Genomic DNA, 27,784 nt, shown 5'->3' with positions numbered 1-27,784 from the left:
CATGATTCTATCACATATTACTAATAATCTATAATTTTGTCTTCATTTCAACAAACATACCTCTCCTTGGAAATATCTAAAATACCATCTACTGTAGATTCTACAGCATCCAAACTGATTCATCTTACTTACCCTGCCATTATCTGCACTAAAATCCCTGGGATACTTCACATTGCATGTATTGATGTAGGAGGGAAGTGTGTTTACATGATTCAAACCATTAGACAAAAAAGTAATGGTGATACATTCCCCTCACTGAGTCTTCAAAAGGGGAAGCAGGTACTTTCTATAGTAGAAAAGCAACTACCAGTATATTACACTAAATCCGGGTTGAATTGTTCAAAGCCAAATTAAGCAGAGACGGTAAAATGCAGTGGAAAAGAAAAAGTTTCTTTATTCTTGATATTCTGAAATTGGTTTTGTGTGCAGTTACCATCTAAAACATTTTATTAAACTTGATACCATGTAGGCAGTTACATGTACATATACTGTATCATTCCCTACCTCCGTACTCCGTGATCTATTGCTTTTTCATTAGGATTACTACAAACTATAGACAAAAGATGAATAGCACAAATCTAATATAATAATGAGAATGTTAGCATTTGCTTCACTGTTTTATTTTATGGATCCATGTCATCTTAATTGTTTGGATTATTGATTCTCCCAATGAACAAAGGGATAGCTTGGAAATCTAGTTGGATGATGAGTATAAAAGGTTTGTTGGCTTTCACTTCTGGAACTATTTCAATACTTGTTACTACAACTCCAATAGATGTGGCAGCGGCTGCTACTGTACCTTCCTCATTCATAATTATTACTGCCTGATGGTTTGCCTAGAGAGAAGAAATAATGGGAAAAAACATGAGTTTTATATAATCTCTTAGAAGTACAAAACATCACAAGCTGCACTATTTATCTGTAATGCTTACCATTATCCAACCAGCTGTGACCAACAATGTCTAATGTCATATTCAGTTTTATCAGAAAGGGAAAAAACACACAAATAAATCTCACCTGTGAAACCTCCAATTTTACATCATTTGAAATCTTAGATAGATCAGCACTTTTAGAGAACAAATGACCAAAGCCTATTGGAGTCAACTCAGTCTTTAGATTCAACTTTTTAGAAAGTGATAACTTGGGAATCCAGAGATTAATTTTCCTATACGAAAGGGAACAAAAAAATAAAATGTGAATGTTAAAGCTCCTGTGCTCTCAGAATTTCTGGAGAATAGCTAATTTATCTGGATAAAAGCTTTGTCAGGAGAATGGTTGTCCGTGGTATACATGGATGGTGTAAGTACGTCAGAGGTGGGGCCATTCTAACAGTGCAGATCTGTTTTCTGGCTCATAGGGGAGGGGGATGTCCTGTGTGAAAGACATAGCTACATAGTCACATAGTTTATACGGTTGAAAAAAGACACTTGTCCATCAAGTTCAACCAAGGAAGGGAAGGAATTGGATGAGGAAGGGATTTAGGGTAACAATGATATTTAGATGTAAAAAGGTATCTAGGCCCTTCTTGAAGCTCTCTGCTGTCCCTACTGTGATCAGCGGTCCACAGATTGACAGTTCTCAGAGAAAAGAAGTCCTGTCACCTCTGGTGTTTTCTCCAGACGCAGACAGTGCCCCCTTGTATTTTGATTTGATGTAACCTGGAACAAATTTCCACCATAATTTTTGTATGGACCATTCATATATTTATATAAATCAATCAGGTCCCCTCTTTGTCGTCACTTTATAAGACTAAATAGATCTAGTTATTTCCTCATAACTTAGACCCTCAATACCCCTTTTTGTACCATTTTTGTTGCTCCTTGTTGTGCCCTCTCTAGCTCCAGAACATCCTTTTTATGGGCTGGTGCCCAAAACTGCATGACATATTCCAGGTGAGGCCAAACCAATGTAAACTCAATCCAAAGGGTTGTATGTCTCTTTCTGCCAGGTGTGCACCACCAAAAAGTAGCTTACTAAAGTTTTTGTTCCAATGAAATTCGAATTTAGTTTCTGAAGATTTTTTTTCCTTTGTTTTTCTTTTTAGGTATTCTTAACAATAGTCTCACTCCATCAAGCACATATCCGACCACTCCAGTTGTGAGGTTCTTAGTTTGTTTCTTTTTCAATGTGTATTATCAGATAATATTTGAATTGTGTTTGATGTGAATTGTTACAGGAAACATCCAAAATAAAGTACTTATTTAGCCCTTTGGGGCTAACAGAGTCCATCCTAAATATCCACTAGCTTTCTTTTTGAAGGAGCATTTTGTCAAGCCCCTCCCCTTTCTGATAAGTTTAGTACTTGTACTTGTACTCAGCAAACTATACATGAACCAAAAAAATTAAAGCTTATCGGACCCTAACAAAAAATATAGATTTCAATTTAAGTTTTGAAACCTATATAACATACCCTCCTGCATTCCCTCAACTCAAGGGAGTACATGCAAAAAAAGAAATAGGGGTCACTATTTGCATGTAGGAGTTATCACCGCTGTTTCTTGCCCTATAAGTTCATGTTCACACTCTTTTACATTTTTATGCTGTCACTATAAGATGGAAATGTGATTTCAACATATACCAAATAAAAGTAATTTTTTATATGCTCACCTCTACTACACCTTTCCCTTGCATAAAAAAGAGGCCTTGTACAGTGGTAATATTACATCCTCTATACAGAGAGTCCATATTTTTTTTTGATACATGACAAGATCTTTAGAGGCAGCTGGTTGACATTGCATGCTGTTATTTAATCTATGATCTACTATTACACCCAGGTCCTTCTCAACAAGAGGATTGCCCAGATTTACTCCCCCAAGGACATATGTTGCATGTGGATTATTAGTCCCTGGATGCATAACCCTACATTTATCCACATTGAACATCATTTTTCAAGTGGATGACCAAACTCTCCAAGTCACCCTGCAGCCTATGAACATCCTCTATAGACTGTCTTATACTACACAGCTAGGTAAAAAACACATGTATTAATTCCTACCCCTATATTATTAATAAATATATTAAATAGTAGTGGGCCAAGCACAGAACCCTGAGGTACACCACTTATAACTGGTGACCATTCCAAGTAGGAACCATTGACCACAACTCTCTGGATACGATCCTTCAGACAGTTTTGAATCCAATTTCAAATTATTTCTGCCAAACCAATGGACATTATTTTACCCATCAGGCGTCTATGAGGGACAGTGTCAAATGCCTTTGCAAAGTCCAAGGACACAGCAGCTCCTCCATCCAGGCATCTGCTCACCTCTTCATAGAAGCAGATCAGATTGGTCTGACAACTTCTATTCTTAGTAAACCCATGCTGGCTGTCACTTATTATACCATATAATATCACATAAACATGTACATATGTCTTTTACTGACCCTTCCAATATTTTCCCCACAATTGATGTTAATCTCTGAAGATTTTAGACAGCAATAACAGAACTGAGCTATTTAAGTAACCCATCTGGTCCAGAAGCCTTGTACACATTGATTTTATTGAGCTTAGATTTGATCATGTCTACATTCAGCCAGTCTAGTATGTTACAGGATGCAGGACCCGCACTGGCACCACCCATGTCAGAAGTGCTTTCTTCTATCGTATAAACAGAGCTAAAAAACCCATTAAGTATCTCCGCCTTCTCTTGGTCTCCAGTCAGCGATGCCCCATTTTCAGAATACAGGGGTCCAACCTGTTCTGACCCATTTTTTTTTTTTGCATTGATATACTTAAAACATTTCTTGGGATTTGTTTTGCTATATTTGGCTATCGGTCTTTTATTTTGTATTTTGGCTGATTTTATTTCCTTCTTATAGATTTTGGTAAGTGTTTTGTAATTATTGACGGCTTCAGTTGACTCATCAGATTGATATTTTTTGAATGCCCTTTTTTATTATTTATTGCCCTTTTAAATGTAGCTGTAAGCCACATTGGGTGTACTATAGTCCGTTTATAATTATTACCTATATGAATAAATTTAGAAGACCCTGGTCTTAAATTTCCATATAACCATGGACTAAGGGGGACTTCCTTAGACAGCAACTTTAATTGTTGGGCTAAATAACAGAATTAAGGTTACGGTTAAATTTTATCATTACAAACTCTGCCGATAAGATATATTTGGTAAATGTAACTCATCTGCTGAACTTTGGGCCTCATGCACACAACAGTGGGTTTCACCCGGGCCGCAACCCAGGCGAAGCACACAACCAGGTCGAGATGGGAGGGGTGAGCACTCCTACACCCCTCCTATGTAGATTTGGAGGCCGCATGTCTCGGTTACTGGAAATAGTGTGCTAATCCTTTATGTGGCCATGATCTGGGTGCAATTTGTGCAGATACATCGCAGCATCCAAAACAGTCATGTGCATGAGCCTTTGGTCCAATAAAAAAAACTGTTCCCACAGAAGGATCCAACATGAACTCACCTATAACTAAATCCTCTTGTGCTGTTGATTTGGTATAGGAAAACTAATCAAAATGAATAAATCATTGATCAATAAATCCTATATAAAAATCCTTACTTTGGTTTTAGCTGTTTCATCCTTTCACTCAAGGAGCCTTCTTGAAAAGCTTTCTCCACATCTTGTAGTTTCCCTTTATTTGGTATAATAAAAATTGCAGAAGCATTCCCCTTGTATGGGACCTTGACCACTGTACACTCTAAATCATCAAAGAAGGCCACTGGATACACTCCTTCTCTCTTCATCATTGGTACTTTCTCAATGGTGTTTTCATCCACATGGAAGTCTTCCTTTCTAGTTTGATTTACATTAAAAGCATTTGTCCAGGAGCCTAAATATATATCAAACAACAAATCCGTCATGATTTGTAAAATATTTGCCTTGAATTTTAGGAAAATACCTTATCATGCAGTGATATTAAAGCATTTGGTAGAGCCTGGCACGTTTTGCCTGCAAGTCAACATGACTTATGCGCAACTAAGGAAAAAAGTCCACCAACACCACTCACTGGTCATGACGGCAAAACCTTATCCCAATGTCCTGCATCCTAACCGCATAGCACATAATAAAAAAAGCTATAGAGTAATGTGGGCAAAGCTTAGGTTTGAAAAAAACTATAAAATCTAGGCTTTATTAGGACACATATGGATGTACATCTCGAGTTTTTAATGAAAAAAACTTGTATCATGACTAAGAACCAGTGAAATTATCAAAAACATGTAGATCAGAAGTCTTTTCATATATGGAAGTAAATCTCATGTCCTAATAAAACCTTGCTTTTATATTTTTTAACATTTGTAGTGCTGGAGATTTCTTTTTCTATTATTTGCCAGGTGGTGAGCTGACTATTTTTTAACCCCTTAAGGACGGAGGGTTTTTCGCCTCATTTCTCGCTCTCCAACTTCAAAAATCCATAACTTTTTCATTTTTCCGTGTACAGACCTGTGTGAGGGCTTATTTTGTGCTTAACAAATTTTACTTTCCCGTAATGTTATTTATTTTAACATGCCGTGTACTGCGAAGCTGAAAAAAAATTCCAAATGTGGAAAAATTGAAAAAAAAACGCACATTACAATGAGCCACTGGCTCATTGTAACGAACCTGCATAAACCATGTAGCCTCGTGTCAAAAGAAGACCCGAGGCTACCATGGTAACCGATCGCCGCTCCCCGATGACGTTCGGGGGCGTGGTGATCGAAAAAAAGATGGCGGAAAGGGGGTTAATAGCCGCGATCGGTGCAAGCACCGACCGCGGTTATTAGCGGTGGGGGTTTTGTGCAAAATGCTAAAACCCCCACCTTTGTATGAAGAGGACTCAGCCCGTGAGCCCTCTTCATACATCCCTTATACCTCTGCGCCGTAGAGCTACGGCGCAGAGCGTTAAGGGGTTAATAATGTTTGGTGCAATGTAGCTAAGGTTTGGTTAACACTCCTTTCCACAAACAATTATTCCAAAAACTGTTAAAAAGCCCTAATGTGAAAGTTCAGAAGAATTCTTATAAGATTATGATCCGATGGTACAACACACCGGTGTGACAAGTGTTGGGGGTGTTTGTCAGCAGTAGGTTCATTAGGGCATATTTCTGATTCTTCCCCAAAATAATACATTTTTGTAAAGAAGTGAAAGGAGAATTATCACCCTCAGACATGTACCCGTTTTCTTCTGGCAACTTTACCCAACTTAGTACCTAGCTAAATGCCATCTTTCTACCATCTATGTGCAAGTAGCTGAATTAGTTACATCCCCCCAGTTTAGTACAAATGTAGCCCTCCACCATATTAAAGTAGACTGACAACATAGATATGATCTTTCATCTCGAAGAGCTGGCCAGCTAGGACATTAGGTCACAAAAGCAATTGCTGACACTTTGAGGTCCATGACTGGGGTCTACAACCTTTTTCCGTTTCCCCTTTTTCTATTAATGTAGTTTGTATTTATGTCTCCTTTAAATTTGACCCTTGAGACACCCAGCCATCAAGTGGACTGCCTTGGACATCTCTGCAGATATAGTTATGATATTATTGTTTCCTTATTATTGTTTTTCTCTTGCTCTTCTTCTTCTTGATGATTGAAGTGAAATGTACCCCTGTTACACTTATATAGCAACAATATATTCATATTGCCTTAACCCCTACGGGACTCAGCATATTTTGGCCTAAAGGACAGGGCCCCATTTTTCAAATCTGGCCTGTGTCACTATAAGTGGTTATAGTGTGGGAACGCCATGAGATATCCAGAGGATTTTGAGATTGTTTTCTCGTGACACATAGTACTTCAAATTAGTTTAAAAATTTGGATGAAATCTTTTGCGTTTAGTTATGGAAAAAAAACAAAATTTGGCAAAAATTCTTTATTTTCAACGTTCTAAATTCTCTACTTTTGATGCAGATAGTCAAAGCACCCAAATAAATTCATAACTTACATTTCCCAAATGTCTGCTTTATGTTGCCATGGTTTTTTAAGATTCCACATATTTTACTAGAATGTTATGAGGCTCAGAATTTGGGGGCCATTTTTCACATTTTTTGTAAAATCACCAAAACCCGTATTTAGATGGACCTGCTCAACTTCTAATTGACACTGAGAGGCCTAAATAATAGCTAGACTCATAAATTACCCCATTGTGGAAACTAGACCCCTCAACGTATGAAAAACCACTTTTAAGAAGTTTGTTAACCCTTTACGTGTTTTATAGGGGTTAAAACAAATTGGAGGTGCAGTCTGCAAATTGTAATATTTTTTCACAATACACTCATTTTGGGTGGAAAATTAAACATTTACAATGGTTTAAATGAAAAAAGGCTCCACAAAGTTTGATACCCAATTTCTCCCGAGTACACCGATACCCGGTATGTGGTGGTAACCTGCTGTATGCGCGCACGGCCGGGCATAGAAGGGAAAGAGGCGCCATCCAGATCAGATTTGCTATGTCACATTGTACAGGCTATAATTTTTTTCTTTTTTTATTGAGGACCTATAGGGGGTTATTTCTTTTGCCACATGAGATGCACTTTTCTGGTACGTAATTTTGGGGCCTCTGTAGCCAATTGGTGAGATTTAATTAACTCTTTGTTGGTGGAGGAAATGAAAATCATCAATTTTTATGAAAATTTTTATGTGTTTTTTTTTTTGGCCGTTAACCATACCATAAAAATAGTATATTATTTTTATTCTATGGGTTGCCACAATAACGAAAAGACTTCATTTATATAGATTTTTTATCTTTTCCCATTTTTACTGAATAAAAAGTAATTAGGCAAAATTGTTGTTAATTTAAGCATCACCGTCTTTCATATGCATAACTTTTTTATTTTTCACCTCACAAATCTGTTTAAGGGCTTATTTTTTACGAGAATGATTGTTCTTTTTAGTGGTCTTATTTTAGATTGTGTAACTTTTTAAAATCACTTTTTAGAGCATTTTTAAAGGGCATTAATAAAAAATCATCTTTTTTTCTGAGAGAAACTTTTTGAGGTTGTTTTTTACAGGGTTCACTTTGCAGATCTAATAATGATTCTGTTTTATTATGCAGATTGTTACAGACGCAGGGATACCAAATATGTGGGGGTTTTGTGTATTTTATTCAATTGTACTGAATAAAAACTAATTTGGAGAAAATCTTATTCATTTTAGCATCACCATCTTTTCATATGCATAACTTTTTTATCTTTTGGCTGACCAATCTGGTTAGGGGCTTATTTTTTGCGAGAACAGTTGTTCTTTTTAGTGGGCTTATTTTAGAGTGCATAAAATTTTTTAAATCACTTTTTAGAGCATTTTTTATAGGTTATTAATTAAAAATTATCTTTTTTCAGAAAGTTTTTTGCGTTTTTTTCCTCCGGCGTTTACCGTGCGGGTCCAGTAACGATTCTGTTTTATTATGCAGATTGTTACGGATGTGGCAATACCAAATATGCGGGATTTTTTTGTGTTTTTATGTTTTTTATACTTAAGTGTTTTTATGGGAAAGTGACATTTTAGGGGCTTATATTTTTATGTATTTATTTTTTATTTATTATAATGTGTAGTGTTTAGTGTTTTTGCATATTTTTACTTATACATACTTGAACTTAAACCAGCAATGCTCTGATCGCTGGTTTAAGTTCAATACACTGCTCTACAATACTATTTTATTGTAGAGCAGTGTAATCTGTCTGGCATGCTTGCGCATGCTCAGACAGTTTACAGTCAGTCCCGGAAGGGGTCTGACTGCCATGGAGACCGGGCAGCTCCGGGGCACATGCCAGTCCTCGGAGCTGCCCAGAAGAGTATCGGATCCCCCGGTAAGCGGCACGGGGGATCCGATCCATAGGGGGAAAACCCTTATACGCCGCGGTCATGCTTGACCGCTGCGTGTAAGGGGTTAACACCCGCGATCGGAGTCGGCTCCGATCGCGGGTGTTACAGTGCGGTGTCAGCTGTACTAGACAGCTGACAGCCGCTGCTTCTGGTACCGGCTCCGTTCGTGAGCCGGTGCCAGAAGCAGGACGTTATAGTGCGTCCTGGTGCGCTAAGTATCTAGCCACCGGGACGTACTATAACGTCCTGGTGCGCCTAGGGGTTAAAGGAGTATTCCTATGTCTGCAAATTAATGTTATTGTTTAAATGATAAAAATGTATACATTTTTTTCAAAATACTTTCTGCATCAATTGCTCAATGTTTCCTAGATCTCTGCTTGATGTCATCCTATAAAATGCTTCTATGTGTACTTCCAGTGAACAGAAATCTGACCATGGTCATACAGGTGCAATGCTCCTTATTATCATACAGATTAACCAGAGCTGTGCACCTGTGGGGCCATGGTCAGATTTCTGTCCACTGGAAGTAAACATAGAAGCTTTCTATAGAATGACAGCAAGCAGAAAACCACGATAAATCAATACAGAAAGTATATTGGAAAGTTGTATAACTTTTTATAATGGAAATAATAACATTAATTTGCTGTAATGGAACTACCCCTTTAACTCTTTTCCTTATCTCCCCCATCCCCTCTAATTGTCAAATACTTTATATTTCTTGTTATTTTCTGTGTCCTCCACTAACTCCCCCCCCCCATTTTCCTGCCGTGACTAATGTAATCCCCCCACTTTTATCCCTTCTGTACAAGACAAGTCCTATTTGTCATGGGTCATGCAACTTATACACTTTACATAACATAACTTACACAACTACATGTCCTTTACTATACAATTTGTATTTCTCTTGTAACATGTGTATTTACAAAAATGAATAAAAAAGTTTTATGCCAAAAAAAGCCCCCATGTCTCTCGACTGCCTTAAAGGGATCCTGTCAGGAATGTTATTTTTTTACATGATGACAGGTTACAGTAGTCTCTGGCAAGTTGGTTTAACAAAATGCCTTTGTGGTGCATCTGAATAATTCTGGTGCTTTTTAATTGTGTTTCTTCAACATTACCTGGCTCCCTTTTAGCAAAGTGTAGTGAGTCCCGGAGTTTTTTTTAATTGCGTTTATTTAACATTGCCTGGCTCCCTTCCAGCAGTGTGTAGTGAGCTCCGGAGTGCTTTTTAATTGTGTTTATTTAACATTGCCTGGCTCCCTTCCAGCAGTGTGCGGTGAGCTCTGGTGGTGGGTGTGGTGATTGCTGTGCCAATTAGAATTGCTTGTGCCAGTGAGCTGACGTAAACAGGGGTAGGTAGCAGGGTAGAGGCTGAGTGAGGGCAAGGAGTAAGGAGAGGAGCAGGAGTTGAGGAGAAGATGACTTGTGCCATTTGAACTGCTGCCCCCCCCCCCCCCTTTGGGACTCACCACACACTGCAGGCAGGCAGCCAGGTAATGTTAAAAAAAATATTAAAATGCATCGGAATTCAGATGCCCCACAAAAGTATATTTGAAATCCACATTCCAGAGGCTATTGTTACCTGTCTTCATGTAAAAATGACCATCCTGATCACCGGTTCCCTTCAAGTTGGGTAATATTCTTTGGGTGGTGTAACGCTGCTCAGACACAGCAATACTGTCCTGGAGTTAGAAGACCAGAGAGTCAGTAGTACAGAACAGAATATTGATAGACGACTTACCTTTGAAGTAAAGTGTGTTGATGAGAACCATAACTGTATCTACAGAAAGTTCACTCAGCAATTTTTCTATTAATCCATTAGTTTTCTCTTCCACATAACTATTAATCAGATTTTTTGCTTCTTCCAATTGCTGGAAATTAACAGAAATTAGTTCTGATTTATAGAACGCCTTTATTTCATCTTTAAATTTCTGAAGAAGATTAAGTTTCTCTTCAACAAAAAGAGCATTTGCAATGTTCAACTCCAGGTCACTGTTAAGTTGGTTAGGTGTCTGCAGGAGATGCTTGAAGCCTGAATAAATAGCTTCCTCTTTAATCACTGTAGTGTTTAACTCAAGACTAGAGATGAGCGAACATGCTCGTCCGAGCTTGATGCTCGGTCGAGCATTAGGGTACTCGAGACGGCTCGTTGCTCGGACGAGTATTTCCCCTGCTCGAGATCGAGCATTTAATTAAAAAAAACACAGTGAAGAACAATGAAGAATAGAATAAAAACAGTGAACACAGGATCATTTAAGATAAAAACACAGTGCAGAACACAGTGCAGAATAGATTACAGATGTTCGGCACATCTGCTTACTTGTCGGGAGATACGCGCGGAACGGCGCGAACAAAATAGCATGTGAAGAACAATATATATGTGTGAAGAACACATTGCAGATGTATTTAAACATCTGCAATGTGTTCTTCACACACATATATATTGTTCTTCACATGCTATTTTGTTCGCGCCGTTCCGCGCGTATCTCCCGACAAGTAAGCAGATGTGCCGAACATCTGTAATCTATTCTGCACTGTGTTCTGCACTGTGTTTTTATCTTAAATGATCCTGTGTTCACTGTGTTCACTGTTTTTATTCTATTCTTCACTGTTCTTTACATCTGCTAACTTGTCGGGAGATAATATACGCGCGGAACAGTGAAGAATAGATCGCAGATGTTTGCAAATTATCAGAAGACATTATTTTTCAATTAAATAACACATTTTATTCCTGAACCATGGTCCCTTTGAAAAATGCTCGGGTCTCCCATTGACTTCAATGGGGCTCGTTACTCGAAACGAGCACTCGAGCATCTGGAAATGTTCGGCTCGAGTAACGAGCACCCGAGCATTTTAGTGCTCGCTCATCTCTACTCAAGACCTTTAAAGATCTGCTGACGGGTTTCAGATGTGGCACCAAGTGAGACCATAGAAAATGCCATAGAAATACTCATTGGAGAGTAGAACAGATTCTCACTCATGTGTGCTTTTGCCAGCTGGGAGTAAAGCTTCCAGCTGAAACTATCAAGCGATTCCACTATTTGTTGGTTAGACTCATTTGATTGCTGATCATCACTAACTTCTGGTTGACCAACCACCAATGTAAAGAGCAGAATTGGACACAAAGATCTAACCGTAAAGAACTTCATCTCTGTGGAACAGAAAGACAAATGCAATGTTTAGCTTAGTATTCACTTCACTTAAACATGTAAATGTGTAAAATGAGTTTTCGTAGAAATATTTTTTCACATAGCATGGTTTATTCAATTTATTTGAAAAAGTTAATTCAGTTCACCCATTCATTTCACTTCTTCCAAATGCAACAAACCTGGCGCCCAACCAATAACACTAGATCCCCAATTACAAGTAATCCATATGCCAAGTCCCTGCACTTAAGTGTCCCAGCTCTTAGGCATAGCATAAATTAACGTAGTAGAAGTTTACAGCACTGTTGAAAAGAGTGTGAAGAAGAAACCTAAAAAAGGGTCAGTGTACCAGATTACATTATTTATTATTGCTTCTAATTCATAATATGGTCCACATGTATTTAAGAAGTGTCTGAGACACATTTGTGTAGCATGGGACACATTTGTGGTGCAGCTGCACTGAAATGGACATACCTGTGCACAATGCAACACATTTATCATGCAAAGTCTGACAGAAATGTGTTACATGCCCCATGTTAAGGTGCACCAATTTTTGTGGTGCACTCTGTTGGAGCAGTGCAGAAGGTGCCAGATTCATGAAAAACTGCAAAGTTTGGTATGTATCGAAACATGATAGGTTTGGCACCCATGAGCTTGCAGCTGAACATCAGACAAACATTCTGGTTTGTGTGTAGGAGAGCACAAGCATGTTGACTGCTGAGCACCAATCAACCAGAATGTAGCCCATTAACCCCTAGGCGCACCAGTACGTTATAGTACGTCCCCGCGGCTAGATGCTAAGCACACGGGGACATGCTATAACGTCCTGCTTCTGACACCGACTCACGAACGGAGCCGGCACCAGAAGCAGAGGCTGTCAGCGGACACCGCGCTGTAACAACCGCGATCGCGGGTGTTAACCCCTTACACCGCGGCGTGTAAGGGTCTTCCCCCTGTGGATCGGATCCCTGCGCCGCTTACCGGGGTATCCGATCCACTTCTGGGCAGACCTTCCGGGTCTGACTGTAAATTGTGTGAGCATGTGCCTGCATGCTCAGACAGTTTACACTGCTCTACAATAAAATAGTATTGTAGAGCAGTGTATTGAACTTCAGAGCATCGCTGGTTCAATTTCAAGTAAGTACAGGCGGTCCCCTACTTAAGGACACCCGACTTACAGACAACCCATAGTTACAGACAGACCCCTCTGCCCACTGTGACCTCTGGTGAAGCTCTCTGGATGCTTTAAGATAGTCCCAGACTGCAATAATCAGCTTAAAATTGTCTGCAATGAAGCTTTATTGATAATTCTTGGTCCTATTACAGCAAAAAAATGTGAAACTCCAATTGTCACTGGGGCAAAAAAAATAAATTGTCGGGAACTACAATAATAAAATATACAGTTTCGACTTACATACAAATTCAACTTAAGAACAAACCTACAGTCCCTATCTTGTATGTAACCCGGGGACTGCCTGTATAAGTAAAAACATGTAAGAACACTAAACACTACACATTAGAATAAATAAAAAATAAATACATAAAAATTTAAGCCCCTAAAATGTCACTTTCCCATAAAAACACTTAATAAAGTATAAAAAACACAAAAAACCCTGCATATTTGGTATTGCCGCATCTGTAACAATCTGTATAATAAAACAGAATCATTACTGGACATGCACGGTAAACACCGGAGAAAAAAAACACAAAAAATGTTCCAAAAAAAGATAATTTTTAATTAATACCCTATAAAATTGCTCTAAAAAGTGATTTAAAAAATGTTATGCACTCTAAAATAAGCCCACTAAAAAGAACAACTGTTCTTGCAAAAAATAAGCCCCTAACCAGATTTTACAGCCGAAAAATAAAAAAGTTATGCATATGAAAAGATGGTGATGCTAAAATGAATAAGATTTTCTCCAAATTAGTTTTTATTCAGTACAATTGAATAAAATACACAAAACCCCCACATATTTGGTATCCCTGCGTCCGTAACAATCTGCATAATAAAACAGAATCGTTATTAGATCCGCAAAGTGGACCCCGTAAAAAAAAAAAAAAAAGCTCCAAAAAAGATAATTTTTAATTAATACCCTATAAAAAATGCTCTAAAAAGTGATTTAAAAATGTTATGCACTCTAAAATAAAACCACTGAAAAGAACAATCCTTCTCACAAAAAATAAGCCCTTAAACAGATTTGTGAGGCGAAAAATAAAAAAAGTTATGCATATCAATATACGGTGATGCTAAAATTAACAACATTTTTGCCAAATTACTTTTTATTCAGTAAAAATGGGAAAACATAAAAATATCTATATAAATTAGGTCTTTTTGGAATCGTGGCGACCCATAGAATAAAAATAATATGCTATTTTTATGGTATGTTAACAGCAAAAAAAAAAATTCCTAAAAATTGATGATTTTCATTTCCTTCACCAACAAAGAGTTAATAAAATCTCACCAATTAGCTATAGATGCCCCAAAATTACGTACCAGAAAAGTGCATCTTATGTGGCAAAAGAAATAAGCCCCTATAGGTCCACATTAAAAAAAGAAAAAAATATAGCCTGTACAATGTGACATTGCAAATCTGATCTGGATGTCGCCTCCTTCCCTTCTATGCCCGACCGTGCACCCATACAGCAGGTTACCACCACATATAGGGTATCTGTGTACTCGGGAGAAATTGGGTATCAAATTTTGTGGAGCCTTTTTTCATTTAATCCATTGTAAATGTTTAATTTTCCACCCAAAATGAACGTGTTGTGAAAAAATATTACAATTTGTAGACCACACCTCCATTTTGTTTTAACCCCAATAAAACACCTAAAGGGTTAACAAACTTCTTAAAAGTGGTTTTCATACGTTGAGGGGTGTAGTTTCCGTAATGGGGTAATTTATGAGTCTTGCTATTATTTAGGCCTCTCAGTGTCAATTAGAAGTTGAGCAGGTCCATCTAAATATGGGTTTTGGTGATTTTACAAAAAATGTGAAAAATGGCACCCAAATTCTGAGCCTCATAATATTCTAGTAATTTAGTTTTTTTCATAACTAAACGCAAAAGATTTCATCCAAATTTTTAAACTAATTTGAAGTACAATGTGTTACGAGAAAACAATCTCAAAATCCCCTGAATATCTCATAGTGTTCCAAAGCTATAAGCACTTATAGTGAAACAGGGCAGATTTGAAAAATCGGGCCGCGTCCTTAAGGCCAAAAGAGGCCGCCATTTTGTAGCTTACGGCTCAGCTCCATTTTGTGGATACTGACATGTGTCTCTTTATGGTTATAACTCTGGTTATAACTCTGTTACTTATCAAAGCGATTCTGAGATTGTTTTTTCCCCACATGTTGTACTTCATTTTAGTGGTGAATGTTGGATTATAAGTTTTGCGTTTATTTACAAAAAAAAAGATAAAATTATGAATTTTGTATGTGCATGCATACATACTAATTCTAACAGCCATCCCTAAAATAGACGAAACAATAGGTGTATTATAGTGACCAAGAAAGGTGGCCTGGTACTAGTTCGAACTACAGACAGAGTAACAACAATGAAACAATATTCCCAAAAGAATGGGATGTAAGACACAATAAGTACTAGGTAGTTCAAAATTGAGATTAGTAAATGAAATGTATAGTTACCTAAGGTGCATTATGTAATAAAGAAGGGAGCTGGAGGGATAGAATCCCCACGCGTATTGCCTGTCTATGCAGGCTTCCTCAGGGTTGAGGAAGGCATTTTGGTGGGTTTTTAACAGTTTTTTTTAACGGCGTTCATCGTAGGGGTTCAATATTGATTTACTTTTATTCTATGGGTTGTTACGGACACGGTGATACTATATATGTGTGGTTTTTGTTATGATTTAGACATTTTTTTGGGTTAAATGTCTCTTTATATGTTTTGGGGCTAATGGGCATTTTTATTGATTTATTACTTTATTTTTTATTGAATAACTTTTTTGTACTTTTTTACATTTTCAACCATGGGACATGAACAAGCAATCATCTGAATGCTTGTTCTTGATAATACTCTGCAATACTGATGTATTGCAGGGTATTAGCAGTGTCAGCCTATGCACATGCATAGGCTGACACTCTGCCTGTAAGATGACGTCACAGAGGCCATCTTACTGGCAATGCCTGCAGGCATCTCTTGGGTCCTGATTGGACCCCAGTGATGCCATAGCAATGATCGGTGCCCCCCGAAAACCCCCCCAGAGGCATGTTAGATGCCGCGGTCGCGCTGACCGAGGCATTTAACGGGTTACACACCCGCGATCGAGCTCACTCTGACTGCGGGTGTTAAACTGGGGTGCCGGCTATACGTTACAGCCGGCACCCCGTGTTTGCCGATGCCGGTTCGGCTCCGATCCAGAGCTCCGATCATCTCAGCGGTGGATATATCCGCCGCTGAGCTCTGAGTCACTGCTCTCAGTGGCAGATATATCTGCCGAAGAGCAGGAAAGGGTTAAGGGCAGTCTCAAGAATTGTGGCCCTGATGTATTATTGTGTCTGTGACACTTTTTTTTCCCCACTTGCATCAAAAAAGCTGCACATGTATATATTATGTTCGTGTCCCACAATTGTATCGCAGCTGCATTTTGTCCAACACTTTTTAATACAGGCAGTCCCCTACTTAAGGCCGACCGACTTACAGCCAACCCCTATTTACAGACGGACCCCTCTGCCCACTGCTCTCTGGATGCTTTACTTTAGTCCCAGGCTGCAATGATTAGCTGTAAAGTGTCTGTAATGAAGTTTTATTGATAGTCCTTGGTCCCATTACAGCAAAAATTTTTGAAACTCCTATTGTCACTGAGGCAAAAATAGTTTTTGTCTGGATCTACAATTGTAAAATATACAGTTTCGACTTACATACAAACTCAACTTAAGAACAAACCTATGGACCCTATGTTGTATGTAACCGGGGACTGCCTGTACTGTGCACTTAAATATCATCAGTCATCAAGATCTATTTGTGAATTATCCTATAACAAGTGGACCCATATATTGGGGCACATTTACTTACCCGATCACCGGAGTTGACATAAAGCGCATTGTCTGACTATAATGCACTGTGCTGCGATTCACTAAGAACGTGCGCCCATTTTCCTGCATGTGTAACTTCCCCACTCAGGTCCGACAGAGTTAACCACAATTTAGTGGTGCATCTTAGGGCTAGGGCTGGCAACACAATTTGAAAGTTAAATACCGGGCTCAGTCCAAATCAGTGGGACCAACCGACCGCACGCCCCCTGATTTGTGTCACATGGAAGCCTTAACGCAGCTGCGCCAAAATGCCACCGCACACATTTCTTAAATACCTGTCCTAGCCATTTTAGCCCCGAAAACAGTGCCCAGTCTGATAAAAGTGTGCATGCAACCATTAGTAAATGAGCCCCATTATGTATTATTGGCTGCAGTTTATGGAAGATTGCATCTACTACACCTCCATCATAACAGCAGAGAAGGAATATGGCTGCTGCACTGTTTTTTATGCTATTTGATCACGGAAAGGAAATCTGAACCTTCCAAATGTAGGTGTGAAATCTTATGCCTTTAAGAGCTAATTTCAGTGTGTTGAATGTATGGGACCACTCAACTCTCCCTTGCTTTTCCTTAAAGCAGATATTGGGAGACGTACAGATCAGGCTAGTGGGAATTCAGCTAATTCAGCTAATCACATGTATAAAGGGATCAGGATAACACATGATTATTTAGGTGAAAACTACCAAATGTGTAAGGCCATATATTTGATGGACCAGACTAACCAAAAGTTTTCCAACAAATCAACAAAGTTATTTCAAATACATCAGTGCCTTGTGTACTTAAAGGGGTTTGTCCATGAAAGAAAGTTCTCAAATTATAACCCCCTAGTGATGTTTACACAATAAAGATAATTTTTAACCCCTTACTTTACAAATGTACTCAGTTTCATTGATTCATTCATTTTATCTCCTACCACTCAGTGATGGTCAGTGTGGGTGTCTCTAAGTAGACACATTGGGGAAAATTTATCAAGCAGTCTGAAAGTCAGAATATTTCCAGTTGCCCATGGCAACCAATCACAGCTCAGCTTTCATTTCTCCAGTGCTCATGAATATTTTAAAGGGGAGCTATGATTGGTTGCCATGGGCAATTGGAAATATTCTGACTTTCAGACACTTGATAAATCTGCCCCATTATGATCCTTCTAGTACTGTGAGATGCTGTCTGCTGAAAATTTGCTTAGATTATCAGGGTCCTGGTTTATCTATACTTTTATTTAGCTTCTGAACATTTACTAGTATCTGACACATATAAAAAGAGAGATGAGACAGATCAGAGATGAGAGGAGAAGCTATTCATGAGAAGAATCTGCCCTGCCCAGCTATAGACGATAAAAGATTTACGGTCTGATTAACCAAAATTATATACACCAGGACTGATAGAGACAGGTTGGAATTATATCTGTGAAATATTTAAGAAGCCTGTCTTCATGGGAATACCCCTTTAACTAGGCGGCCACTGCATGCAGATGCCATACAGAAATACATGAAATGTACTCACCGGCGGTTTACCAGGATAAGTCAATGCCAGTTTTGGCTACAGCTGCTATATATGAGTAGGTTTCTTAATATAATTGAGAAATAGTTAATAAAGGTGACTCATGGACCATGTTCAGTAGATTATTATTATAACTGATTGTAGCAATACCTGATTGTATCTGTTTCCTACAGATGTTGTAAGGCCCCTTCTACACTGGCGTTTTTCACGCGCGAGTTCTGCGCGTGCATTTGACGCGCAGAACTCGCATTGCACTCTGTCCCATTGTATTCAATGGGTCTTTCTCCATTTGCGTGGTTTTGAACGCGCGTGCTTGCGTTCGTTTGCACGCGCGTCAAAATCGCAGCATGCTCTATTTTTGCGAGTCACGCGCGTTTTTCACGCCCCATTCAAGTCTATGGAGATGCATCAAGAACGCATTGCACTCGCAATCATTGCAAGTGCAATGCGAGTGCAATGCGTTTTAAACGTAAGGGTTGCTAGGTGACCAGAATAACATTATTTCCCCTGCTCGCGAACGATCATTTAATTAATAAAACACAGTGAAGAACAGTGAAGAATAGAATAAAAACAGTGAACACAGTGAACACAGTGACCACAGGATCATTTAAGATAAAAACACAGTGCAGAACACAGTGCAGAATAGATTACAGATGTTCGGCACATCTGCTTACTTGTCGGGAGATACGCGCGGAGCGGTGCGAACAAAATAGCATGTGAAGAACAATATATATGTGTGTAAAGAACACATTGCAGATGTTTCCATACATCTACAATGTCTTCTGCACACATATATATTGTTCTTCACATGCTATTTTGTTCGCACCGCTCCGCGCGTATCTCCCGACAAGTAAGCAGATGTGCCGAACATCTGTAATCTTTTCTGCACTGTGTTCTGCACTGTGTTTTTATCTTAAATGATCCTGTGGTCACTGTGTTCACTGTGTTCACTGTTTTTATTCTATTCTTCACTGTTCTTCACATCTGCTAAATTGTCGGGAGATAATATACGCGCGGAACAGTGAAGAATAGATCGCAGATGTTTGCAAATTATCAGAAGACATTATTTTTCAATTAAATAACACATTTTAATCCCAAATCATGGTCCCTTTGAAAAATGCTCGAGTCTCCCATTGAAACGCGCGTCAAAAATGCGGCGAAAACGCAAAAACAACGCTAACAACACGCGCGTGAAAAACGCAAAAACGCAAATTACTCCAAGGAAAAATGGAACAAAAACGCAGCCAAAACGTCAGTTTTTCACGCATTGCACCCGCACGTGAAACGCAACGCTAGTGTGCAAGAGGCCTAAGAACTGGTAAAACCACCTGGAAAAGAACATTGCAGTCACAAACTTGCTGCAGGGGAAGAGATTTCCTCATTCCTGTTCTCTTGGTTCCAATAAAGGACAAAGTAATAAGGGTTTATGTGAAATGACTGCAAATCCAATATCCTAAAAGGCAATCAAATTTTAAAAGAAACCTGTCAACAGCATTAATACCAAAAAGTAATCGCCATCACTGGCAGAAAATGGATTATCTTTTTCAGCACTCTCTTTTATTTTAATACTCACTTGCTAACCTAAAAAAAAATCCTCTCCAAAGTAATATGCAAATTAGCTGCAAAGAATCCCAATTAGAGGCAGGAGGGGCATCATTACTTTAGACACCTTTATCTTGTTTCCATAGCAGCTAGAACCATGCATCTACTGTCATTCATAAATCTCATCTCATGAAAACTAGGGCACTGCTATAATACATAAATTATAATAAAGGACTATTGCTGTAGTATATATTAATTCAGCTGGCTGCTTTTAAATAACGTATAAATTGATGTGCTCCATACTATTACGGTGCAGAAGTGGGCCAAGTGTATCAAGAGAGGGCTTACTGACATATTGCAGCAAACACCCAACGCTTATACCAGTGGTCAGTGATGGTGTCGATTACGGGTCAAAGCTGTTGAGGCATTTAAATTGCAATAGGGCATGGGGGCTGCCATCTTGGATTTGGTCCTTGCCCTCTGTGTTGCCATCGGGTGGTAGGTGCTATGATAGTCTTGACACTAGGTCCTGTCATTCAGCCTTATTCATGGGGGGCCTCCCAAGGCAGCTGTATACAGATCAGTAGAAAAGCTGCCATATACTTCAGTACAGAAGTATTTCAGTATATGGTAGGAGCAATCAGGTTCCCTTTAATTAATTAAATAACCCCATGCAGGCTGAAAAAGTGTAAAAAGAAAAGAAAAAAAAGTACAAAACTAATATAAAATTGAACAAATCATAAGCATGCTGGGTATCTCCATGCCCCAAAAGTCAGATATATCAAAATATAGAATTGGTTATTCCCGGTGTTGAATCCTGCAATGGAAAATAGTACCCAAATGTTGGAATCAACACTTTTTCACCACTTTAAAACATGTGAAAAATTTACCAAAAAGGGATCAAAATGTTGCACAGTCTCCCAAATGGTTGTAATATGAAATATATATATATATATATATATATATATATATATATATATATATACCGTGTGACTAGGCACTCGTCACCTGGGAGTGGCTGGAAAGGAGCAGTCCCCCCCCCCACCCTTTTCAAATACAGGCGGTCCCCTATTTAAGGACACTCGACTTACAGACAACCCATAGTTACAGACAGACCCATCTGACCTCTGGTGAAGCTTTCTGAATGCTTTACTATAGTCCCAGACTGCAATATTCAGCTGTAAGGTGTCTGTAATGAAGCTTTATTGATAATCATTGACCCCAATACAACAAAAAATGTTTAAACTCCAATTGTCACTGGGGCCAAAATTATTTTTGTCTGGATTTACAATTCTAAAATATACAGTTTCGACTTACATACAAATTCAACTTAAGAACAAACCACCGGACCCTATCTTGTACGTAACCCGAGGACTGCCTGTATATGAAACCACCCATCACTTGGCTTAGTGACGCCCCCTGCTCCTCTACACCCTACATGGGAGTTATTCATTTAATTGAAAAGGACACATGGAGGAGCAGTTTCCCAAGGGGGGGGGGGGTAACTGCTCCTTTCCAGCCACTCCCAGGTGACTAGTGCCTAGTCACACAGCACATGGTATTGAAAGGTACAATATAACATATCTTTTTTTCTGTAAAACCTATTTTGTATACAAAAGCACTTTGGCAGTGTATGTACTATGCTCTGTGGGGACTGGGGGAGTGCTAAAAATGGGTCTTTTGGTGACAGATTCCCTTTAATACACAATGGGGCACATTTACTAAAAACAGTACAAAGTACATATAGCGCAGTTTGCCTATGTACTGTGAAGAGGGCGTCAGATTCAGGAATTCTGGTGCTCATTCTTTATGAATCTGGTATCCTGTGCACTGCCCCGACAAAGGAGTGCACCACTTCTTTTTGGTGCACCTTTAACATAAGGCGTACAACACATTTCTATCGGACTTTGCATGTTAAATCTGGCGCATGGCCCAACTGTGAACCATAATGTCCCCTTCCATACCTTTGCAATACCTGTATAAGCAGTTTGCACCTAAAAGAATGTGCAAAGTCCATCAGAAAACTGGAGCACGGCCCTTAGTAAATGTGCCCCAATGTTCAAATGTTTAAAAATAAATTAAAATACAATAAAACCTATAATAATTTGGTATCCGCGTGAACATATAACCTAAATAATAAAGTCTGCAGTTTCTATGTTGTGATGCTGTTGGGAACTTTGGGCCCAGAGCTATGGGAGTTTAGCCTGCCAGAATGGGTAGTGGGTGCTGCTGGGTCTGCGTTGCCTCGATAGTGGACGCCATGTGATGCAGCACCCCCTAGTGTAGGGATCCATTAAAACTAGGTCACTGTGAAGTGGTTAGTGGGCTTATGCAATTTGATCAAAATGTAACTAAGAGCGTCAAGTTTGTTTTGCCAAAGTACCTAGCGGCAATAGATCATTGTATAATGTGTGGTTTTATGGCTGAGATCTTTCCCTCTCCAAATGTTTGTACAGCTCCAGAATTAAGCCCTGTTGGCAAACCTTTGAATTACTTTCATTAATATGTGGGATACACCTGACTGTTTAAGGAAGGTACCCCTCGATGGGGGCTGACATAATTAGATGCAAAAGAGTTAAATGTTTGGGTACTATTGGACTTTAATAGGATAAGTGATCTGTGCCTTCAACCCCTTAACGACCTGGCCCTTTTTTGTTTTTCGTTTCCATCTTTCACTCCCCACCATGAAAACTCTATTTTTTATTTTAACACGTAAAGAGGTCTGTGAGATCTTTTTTTCGTAGTAACAAATTGCACTTCATAGTGATGGTACTGAATATTCCATGCCATGTACTGGGAAGCGGAAAAAAAATACCAAATCCGGTGTAAATGGTGAAAAAACGCATATGCGTTGTATTCCTGTGGGCTTGGATTTTACAACTTTCACTGTGTGCCCCAAATGACATCTACTTTATTCTTTGGGTCGGTGCAATCATGGGGATAATAAATGTGTATAAGTTTTATAATGTTTTCATACATTTACAGAAATGAAAACTTCCTGTACAAAATTTTTTTTCTTGATTTTGCCATCTTCTGGCGCTTATAACTTTTTCATACTTTGTTTTATGGAGATGTGGGTGGTGTCATTATTTTTTCACTTTCAATGCTTCTATTTTTAAGACTGTACAAACTTTTGGTCACTTTTTCTTGAATTTTTCTTTTTTTCAAAATGGCAAAAAGTGCCATTTGGGTGCTATTTTCTGTCACGGGTTAAATGCAGTGAAAAAACGTTATTATATTTTGATAGATATGGCATTTTTGGACATTCAAAACGACAGGAGAATCAGGAAGGGAGAGAGAAGGGAGGTGAAGGTATCAAACCTATATACCAAGTAAGTCCAGATCCATGTGGTACGTAATAAAGTGTGGGTTGGACCGGTATGGTAAGTAACACACCAAAGAGAGGCTTCCCATGAGCATACACAAAAACAAAGGTACCCCTTTAAGGAGGGACAGGGAAAGAGGGGTAAAAGGAAGCACTATGAAAGACCAAATTGAGTCTGAATAATTGCAGTAAAAAATACTTTATTGATGACTATTTAAGACATAATGATAAAAGCAGGATGAGAATCCTCAGACAATGCTGAGGGGGAATGACAGTGCAAGGCGGCGACAACAAATGAGAAAGTCGTCACCCCGGGCAGACATAGGAGGAATTACACATGGACAAGGCATGCACATGTAATGGGTAAGGACAGAAGGTACATATAATGAAGGCACCAGGTGTAAGGTAACACACAGCTGCTTAACATGCATAAACATAGGTAATGTGCACAAACAGGTAGAGATAATACCTTACCAATGAACAAAAGGATAGATGAAGTGGACCTCCACTGTCCGGGATGACGATATCCCCGACGCGCGTTTCGGCTCGTAACAGAGCCTTCGTCTGGGGGTAGCGTCATTCCAGTGAGGGGAGTGTTAAAAAGGAACAGTCAACCAATGGGAGCGCAAAGCCCCTGTCATGTGTGGGGGCGGAGCTGAATGGGTCACGTGACCGCTGTTTTATGTGGGGCGGAGCCAAATGGGTCACGTGGTCGCTGTCATATGTGGGGGCGGAGCCAAATGGGTCACGTGATCGCTGTCATGAGTGGGGGCGGAGCCAAATGGGTCACGTGATCTCTGTCATGAGTGGGGGCGGAGCCAAATGGGTCACGTGATCGCTGTCATGTGTGGGGGCGGAGCCAAGTGGTAGTGTGATGCGTCACATGGTAACCAGTCACGTGATCAGTGATCACGTGTATCTGGCGTAGCGGTATTGCGCAACAGCGTGTAAATGCAGGGAAGCAGAGTATGTATTGTGGCAAGCAATGGGTAAATTGAACACCATTTAGTGCAGATACATGTGTTACAAGAGATTTGCAAAGATGCATGCGTAGATGTATAAAAACTTGATTCAATTACATTAGTATTACAATAATAGCGTTAAAGCCTGCATACAAAAAAACTTTAAAAAGGGGGTTCAAAACATTATCCCAACATGTATTTATGGCTAAGGTGCCAATTAATATGCATAAAACATACCATACAGGGGATACCTATATAAAAATAGATGGTAACATATACAATGTAAGGTTCCTAAGAATGAAATGAAAAACATGTGATAATAATGAGATCGCAATTGCAGTGATACCATATTATGAATCATGACGGCGGTGAATTATGACTACCAGCATGGTAGAGTATATGTGCAACAACATCAACAAAATTATTTTTTTTTTTTTTTTTTTTTTGTGATAATACAAGGTAGTGAGGTATTGGGCACAAGTGAGGACAGGGGGGCGTGAAGGTGAGGAAAGCACATGAAGGGAACATAAAATGGGAAGGTGATATAAGAATAAAACATAATAGTGTAATCTATTGGTGAAGATTTAAAACGGAACCTAAGCACTGAAAATAAAAATTGTGTATATAATACCCAGAAAAAATGCAAATGATTAATATGTTTATAAGATCGAACTCTAGTATCTAGTGCTGTACGTCCTTATTTGTATATGCACCAGTTGACCCTTGCGAAGCCATATTATGCAGGACCAATAGAAGAACTGCATTTTTCCCACCATGCTGTTTAGGACAATTAGAGATTGGAGACATTGCGTATATTATCCATAGCGCCAAAACCATAGGTTGACCCTGAAATAAGAAAATCAAAATAACAAAAAATTAATTAAAACCTATAAAATAGATAAAAATACTATTGTATTTAGACGCCGATGCGTTGAATGCAGAGCGCGACCCTAGAGACCGGGGGTTGAAGGGCAGAAGTGGATCTACTGGAGAAACGGGGCAAAACTCAAGGTTTCGTTTAGGCCCCTGGGTTGAATGGTGTCGAGGGTCCAAATCCATCTTGTTTCGCACTGTGATAGTCTCTTGTGGATTGGGCCCCCTCTAATTCCTAGATCTATTTTATCAATACCACGTACCTTAAGTAGGGTCGGATCGGAGTTATGTCGCTCTTTGAAGTGTTGAGCCACCGGTTTTCCATCAGTGTCAGATTCATTATTCAGTGTAGACTTGATGTCACGCATATGCTCTCGAATGCGTACTTTCATCGGGCGAGTGGTTAGACCTATGTAGATTAAATTACATGGACAGGTTGCGTAGTAAACCACTGCTTTGGTATTGCAGGAGATATTATGTGTGATGTTGTACATCTTGGTGCCCGATGAATCCGTAAATGTGTCGGCTTTTTCTACATTGGGGCATGCTACACACCTCCCACATGGTTTGCACCCCCAAGGTGGGCGACCAGCATCGAATATGGTGTTAGATTTGCCAGATGTATAATGGCTCCTTACAAGGATGGCGTGCAAAAAGAACACCACGCCAGACTCTTTTATCACCTAAGGAAAAACCAGCAATACCAGACCAGGTGAGATTCATTACGAATTATCACTCTCAGTGGCACTTGATGCGTCAGACCTTGGAAAGATTTTGGCCAATTCTACAAAGCGACCCGATCATCGAAAAATATATTACTCCACATCCCTCAGTGACAGCGAGAAGGGCTAAAAATTTGCGAGACATCCTTGTAAGGAGCCATTATACATCTGGCAAATCTAACACCATATTCGATGCTGGTCGCCCACCTTGGGGGTGCAAACCATGTGGGAGGTGTGTAGCATGCCCCAATGTAGAAAAAGCCGACACATTTACGGATTCATCGGGCACCAAGATGTACAACATCACACATAATATCTCCTGCAATACCAAAGCAGTGGTTTACTACGCAACCTGTCCATGTAATTTAATCTACATAGGTCTAACCACTCGCCCGATGAAAGTACGCATTCGAGAGCATATGCGTGACATCAAGTCTACACTGAATAATGAATCTGACACTGATGGAAAACCGGTGGCTCAACACTTCAAAGAGCGACATAACTCCGATCCGACCCTACTTAAGGTACGTGGTATTGATAAAATAGATCTAGGAATTAGAGGGGGCCCAATCCACAAGAGACTATCACAGTGCGAAACAAGATGGATTTGGACCCTCGACACCATTCAACCCAGGGGCCTAAACGAAACCTTGAGTTTTGCCCCGTTTCTCCAGTAGATCCACTTCTGCCCTTCAACCCCCGGTCTCTAGGGTCGCGCTCTGCATTCAACGCATCGGCGTCTAAATACAATAGTATTTTTATCTATTTTATAGGTTTTAATTAATTTTTTGTTATTTTGATTTTCTTATTTCAGGGTCAACCTATGGTTTTGGCGCTATGGATAATATACGCAATGTCTCCAATCTCTAATTGTCCTAAACAGCATGGTGGGAAAAATGCAGTTCTTCTATTGGTCCTGCATAATATGGCTTCGCAAGGGTCAACTGGTGCATATACAAATAAGGACGTACAGCACTAGATACTAGAGTTCGATCTTATAAACATATTAATCATTTGCATTTTTTCTGGGTATTATATACACAATTTTTATTTTCAGTGCTTAGGTTCCGTTTTAAATCTTCACCAATAGATTACACTATTATGTTTTATTCTTATATCACCTTCCCATTTTATGTTCCCTTCATGTGCTTTCCTCACCTTCACGCCCCCCTGTCCTCACTTGTGCCCAATACCTCACTACCTTGTATTATCACAAAAAAAAAAAAAAAAAAAAAAAAAAAAAAAAAAAATAATTTTGTTGATGTTGTTGCACATATACTCTACCATGCTGGTAGTCATAATTCACCGCCGTCATGATTCATAATATGGTATCACTGCAATTGCGATCTCATTATTATCACATGTTTTTCATTTCATTCTTAGGAACCTTACATTGTATATGTTACCATCTATTTTTATATAGGTATCCCCTGTATGGTATGTTTTATGCATATTAATTGGCACCTTAGCCATAAATACATGTTGGGATAATGTTTTGAACCCCCTTTTTAAAGTTTTTTTGTATGCAGGCTTTAACGCTATTATTGTAATACTAATGTAATTGAATCAAGTTTTTATACATCTACGCATGCATCTTTGCAAATCTCTTGTAACACATGTATCTGCACTAAATGGTGTTCAATTTACCCATTGCTTGCCACAATACATACTCTGCTTCCCTGCATTTACACGCTGTTGCGCAATACCGCTACGCCAGATACACGTGATCACTGATCACGTGACTGGTTACCATGTGACGCATCACACTACCACTTGGCTCCGCCCCCACACATGACAGCGATCACGTGACCCATTTGGCTCCGCCCCCACTCATGACAGAGATCACGTGACCCATTTGGCTCCGCCCCCACTCATGACAGCGATCACGTGACCCATT

At 39.3% G+C, this 27,784-nt stretch overlaps 1 protein-coding gene and 1 long non-coding RNA gene across 2 annotated transcripts; one reads left to right on the top strand and one right to left on the bottom strand.

Moving 5' to 3' along the window:
- Positions 1-369: 369 nt before the first annotated feature.
- LOC140069958 (alpha-1-antiproteinase-like) lies at positions 370-18,557 on the bottom strand. Its single transcript, XM_072116274.1, has 6 exons — positions 18,467-18,557; positions 11,649-11,918; positions 10,509-10,847; positions 4,528-4,798; positions 1,018-1,165; positions 370-836 (listed from the first exon to the last, which is right to left on the bottom strand). Exons 2-6 carry the CDS (start codon positions 11,914-11,916, stop codon positions 642-644), a joined length of 1,221 nt encoding a protein of 406 aa, XP_071972375.1. The 5' UTR covers positions 11,917-11,918; positions 18,467-18,557; the 3' UTR covers positions 370-641.
- Positions 18,558-25,818: 7,261 nt separating this feature from the next.
- On the top strand, positions 25,819-27,124 carry LOC140068804 (uncharacterized). The gene is made up of 3 exons (XR_011848572.1): positions 25,819-25,877; positions 26,266-26,411; positions 26,702-27,124. It is a non-coding gene; the product is annotated as an uncharacterized lncRNA (long non-coding RNA).
- The last annotated feature ends 660 nt before the right edge of the window (positions 27,125-27,784 follow it).

Source organism: Engystomops pustulosus, chromosome 7, assembly GCF_040894005.1.
Source record: "Engystomops pustulosus chromosome 7, aEngPut4.maternal, whole genome shotgun sequence".
Lineage (NCBI taxonomy): Eukaryota > Metazoa > Chordata > Amphibia > Anura > Leptodactylidae > Engystomops > Engystomops pustulosus.
This window is presented reverse-complemented; position numbering and strand designations above follow the sequence as displayed.